We start from the raw sequence: 2,787 nt of genomic DNA, 5'->3' as shown, positions 1-2,787 counted from the left end.
AAGACTCCTGTTCACGGTCTTGATAAGACTTCATATTTACTTGCCTTCCTGGGAGGCCTCAATACTCAGTCCAAAATGATGATAGATGCTTCAGTTGGAGGGAGCATAAATACCAAGACTGAAGATGAGGCGTACGACTTAATTGAGAGCATGGATATGAGCGAAGTGGTACAAAGTGAAAGGGGCACACAAAAAGGAGGACTTCTACATCCCCCTGTTAATGATGCATTAGCTGCTCAAAATTAGCTCCTGACTCAAAAATTGGACAAGCTTACGAAGGTCCTTGCCGAACTTCCCATGGGAATAAGAAATATTTCCCAGACATAGCAGCTTTGCAACTTATGTGGTGGTGACCATATTAATGGTCAATGTGCTTTTCCCATAGAAACGCAGCAGGATGTCAACTATATGGGAGCCCAGTTCCAATACAAACAAGGTAACTTCAACCAAGGTAACTCTAGCCAAGGTTGGAAGAACCACCCTAGTATTGGGCAACAACAAAGCAATACTTCTGGGCAGGTAGGTGGCTTCAGGCAGCAACAACCGTCACCCCTATGGCAGCAGGTGAGTAGTTTGACCGAGACGGTCAGAGACCTAAGTGGAAGATTTGATAAATTTTTAAAGGTCTATGAGTCTCAACAAGCTAGTGATCAGGCCAGCTTTAGAGCACTGGAGGCACAAATTGGGCATCTGTCAAAGAGGGTGGAAACCACTGAGAAAAGTCAATCTAGGGGCAACACTGATGTTAGTCCCAAGGATGAATGCAATGTTGTGATGACTAATAGAAAAAGGAAGACAGTAGAGGAAATAATTGAGATTGGGAGCAGTGAGGATGAAGATGAGAAGAGTATGTATCATTATGAAGAGAATGAGCAGAAGAAACATGAAGAGGAAAAAGAAAAGGAAAAAGGAGTTTATCAAGAGCCATTCAGAGAAATATTTGATCGTGTGACCATTATTCCTGGAGCATGTCCACAAATTCCTGAGTACGACAAAAGGATCAAGTACTATCTTGGAGAGGTAATTGATCTTGATGATGAAGAAGATCAGGACCGACTGGTTAAGCCTAGAAAGAAGGACCATCCACAAAAATTAAAAGATTCAGGGGCGCTGACTCTTCCTTGTGTAATCAATGATGTGGACATCGGGAGAGCCATAATTGATTCAGGATCAAGTGTGAATTTGATGCCCTTCATTGCTTTCAAAAAGATTGGAGGGATGAAGCTAAAACCAGCAAACATTACCCTGACAATTACAGATGGATCTATTAAGAAGTCAGTCGGTATAGTGGAAGATGCAATTGTCCGAATTGATGCGTTGGAATTTTTGCTTGACTTTTTAGTTGTGGACATGGCCAATGAGGGGAGAATTTCGTTAATCTCGGGAAGACCTTTCATGAGGATTTCTAAGATGGTCGTACGTATCCACGACAGCAACATAAAGTTAAGAGATCATGATCAAATGTTAATTTATTATGGCTCTGAGGAAACCAAAATGAGAGCAATAAGAAGATCCAAATACAAAAAGGCCAGAAGAAAAGCTGCAAAAGAGGAAAACACATTAGGTATTGAGCATCGTAACAACTGTAATGTTTTGCATATTCTGGAGGAAAAGAAGGCAAGCGTAGAGGAATCAATTCCCTCAGAGGACACCATATTCCTGCATGGCATGTCAGTACGATTTAAAATTAGGAAATGGATTGTGAACAGGAAGCTTAAGGAGGAGGGAATGATAGAGATCAGAAGGCCTTACTCCACAACAATTCGAAAAGTGGAGAGAAGAAAGTTGAGCAAGTGGGACGATGAAGATCCCGGCATGAAGAAGAAGAGTTGAATTGCTGGAACTCACTTTTTGTATTTTTGAACAATTATTTTTGTTTTGTTTTGTGTTTTTGTTAAACTTGTAATTTTTGAATTTTTGGAACAATTTTTGGGTAGCATCTACTGAGGGATGCTAAATTATTCTGTATCCACTAAAGGATACCAGGAAGGCACACCTACTGATGGGTGTTGGATGGGATTGCACTTACTGACAAGTGCTAAACAGGTTTGGGTCAGGCTCGTGACGTTAAACAAGCGCTACTAGGAGGCAACCTAGATTCTCTCTTTTGCTTTTGCATTTAAATTCCTAGAATAGGTTGCATTTTATTTTTAGTGTGTGCTTGGCTTGAATACTTTTCTGAAGATGTTTGACTAAATAATTTGCATGATGAGCCTATTTGATGATGATTTGAGGATGATTTGATGTGAATGATAATTTAGTTGTGGTGCATGTTGTTATTCTGTGAAACAGATGGGTGATGAATTATGATTGTGGTTATTATGCTAAGCGGGGTGTATGAATGAATATTGTGTGAGGAAGCATGTGTGTGAGGTTTTGAGCTCCAAAGTTTTTACTGTTTTATGCATTGTTCACAGGAAAGCATGAATGATATTGCCTGAATCTTGATAATTGAATGAATTGCATGTGAATGTCATATGATCAAGGCCATTTTTGAAAACCCTTTTTCTAGCCAAATTTTCACCTAAAGTGCTTCATGTGTTATACCCTTTTTGACCTTAGCCTTAAACAGGATGTAAACCCTTGTCTTGAAATTCTTTACCTTTAGTTGGGATGAGCTTAATTGTATGCAATGGAAAGGTTCAAGTTTGGGGTTGTTTGGGAATAATAGAAAAGCATTGAGCTTGATTGTTGAGAAAGAAAAATGCATGAGAAAAAGAAAATAAAAGAAGAAAAAGCATGAAAGAGAACCCAATGCAAAAGAAAAGGGAAGAAGTTGGGAAAAGT

The 2,787-nt window shown here is 39.4% G+C and overlaps 1 protein-coding gene across 1 annotated transcript; it reads left to right on the top strand.

The window, feature by feature from the left end:
- Nucleotides 1-408: 408 nt before the first annotated feature.
- Nucleotides 409-2,300, top strand: LOC106779351. The gene is made up of 2 exons (XM_014667444.1): nucleotides 409-1,813; nucleotides 2,293-2,300. The coding sequence occupies exons 1-2, from the start codon at nucleotides 409-411 to the stop codon at nucleotides 2,298-2,300; spliced, it is 1,413 nt and encodes a 470-aa protein (XP_014522930.1).
- The last annotated feature ends 487 nt before the right edge of the window (nucleotides 2,301-2,787 follow it).

This window comes from Vigna radiata, unplaced genomic scaffold, assembly GCF_000741045.1.
Source record: "Vigna radiata var. radiata cultivar VC1973A unplaced genomic scaffold, Vradiata_ver6 scaffold_194, whole genome shotgun sequence".
In the NCBI taxonomy this organism is placed as follows: domain Eukaryota; kingdom Viridiplantae; phylum Streptophyta; class Magnoliopsida; order Fabales; family Fabaceae; genus Vigna; species Vigna radiata.
The sequence above is the reverse complement of the archived record's forward strand: the minus strand, read 5'-3'. Positions and strand labels throughout refer to the sequence as shown.

What these genes read in the sequence shown, in the direction of transcription:
- LOC106779351 (XM_014667444.1), top strand. Translation starts at nt 409, where the DNA reads ATGGGAGCCCAGTTCCAATACAAACAAGGTAACTTCAACCAAGGTAAC.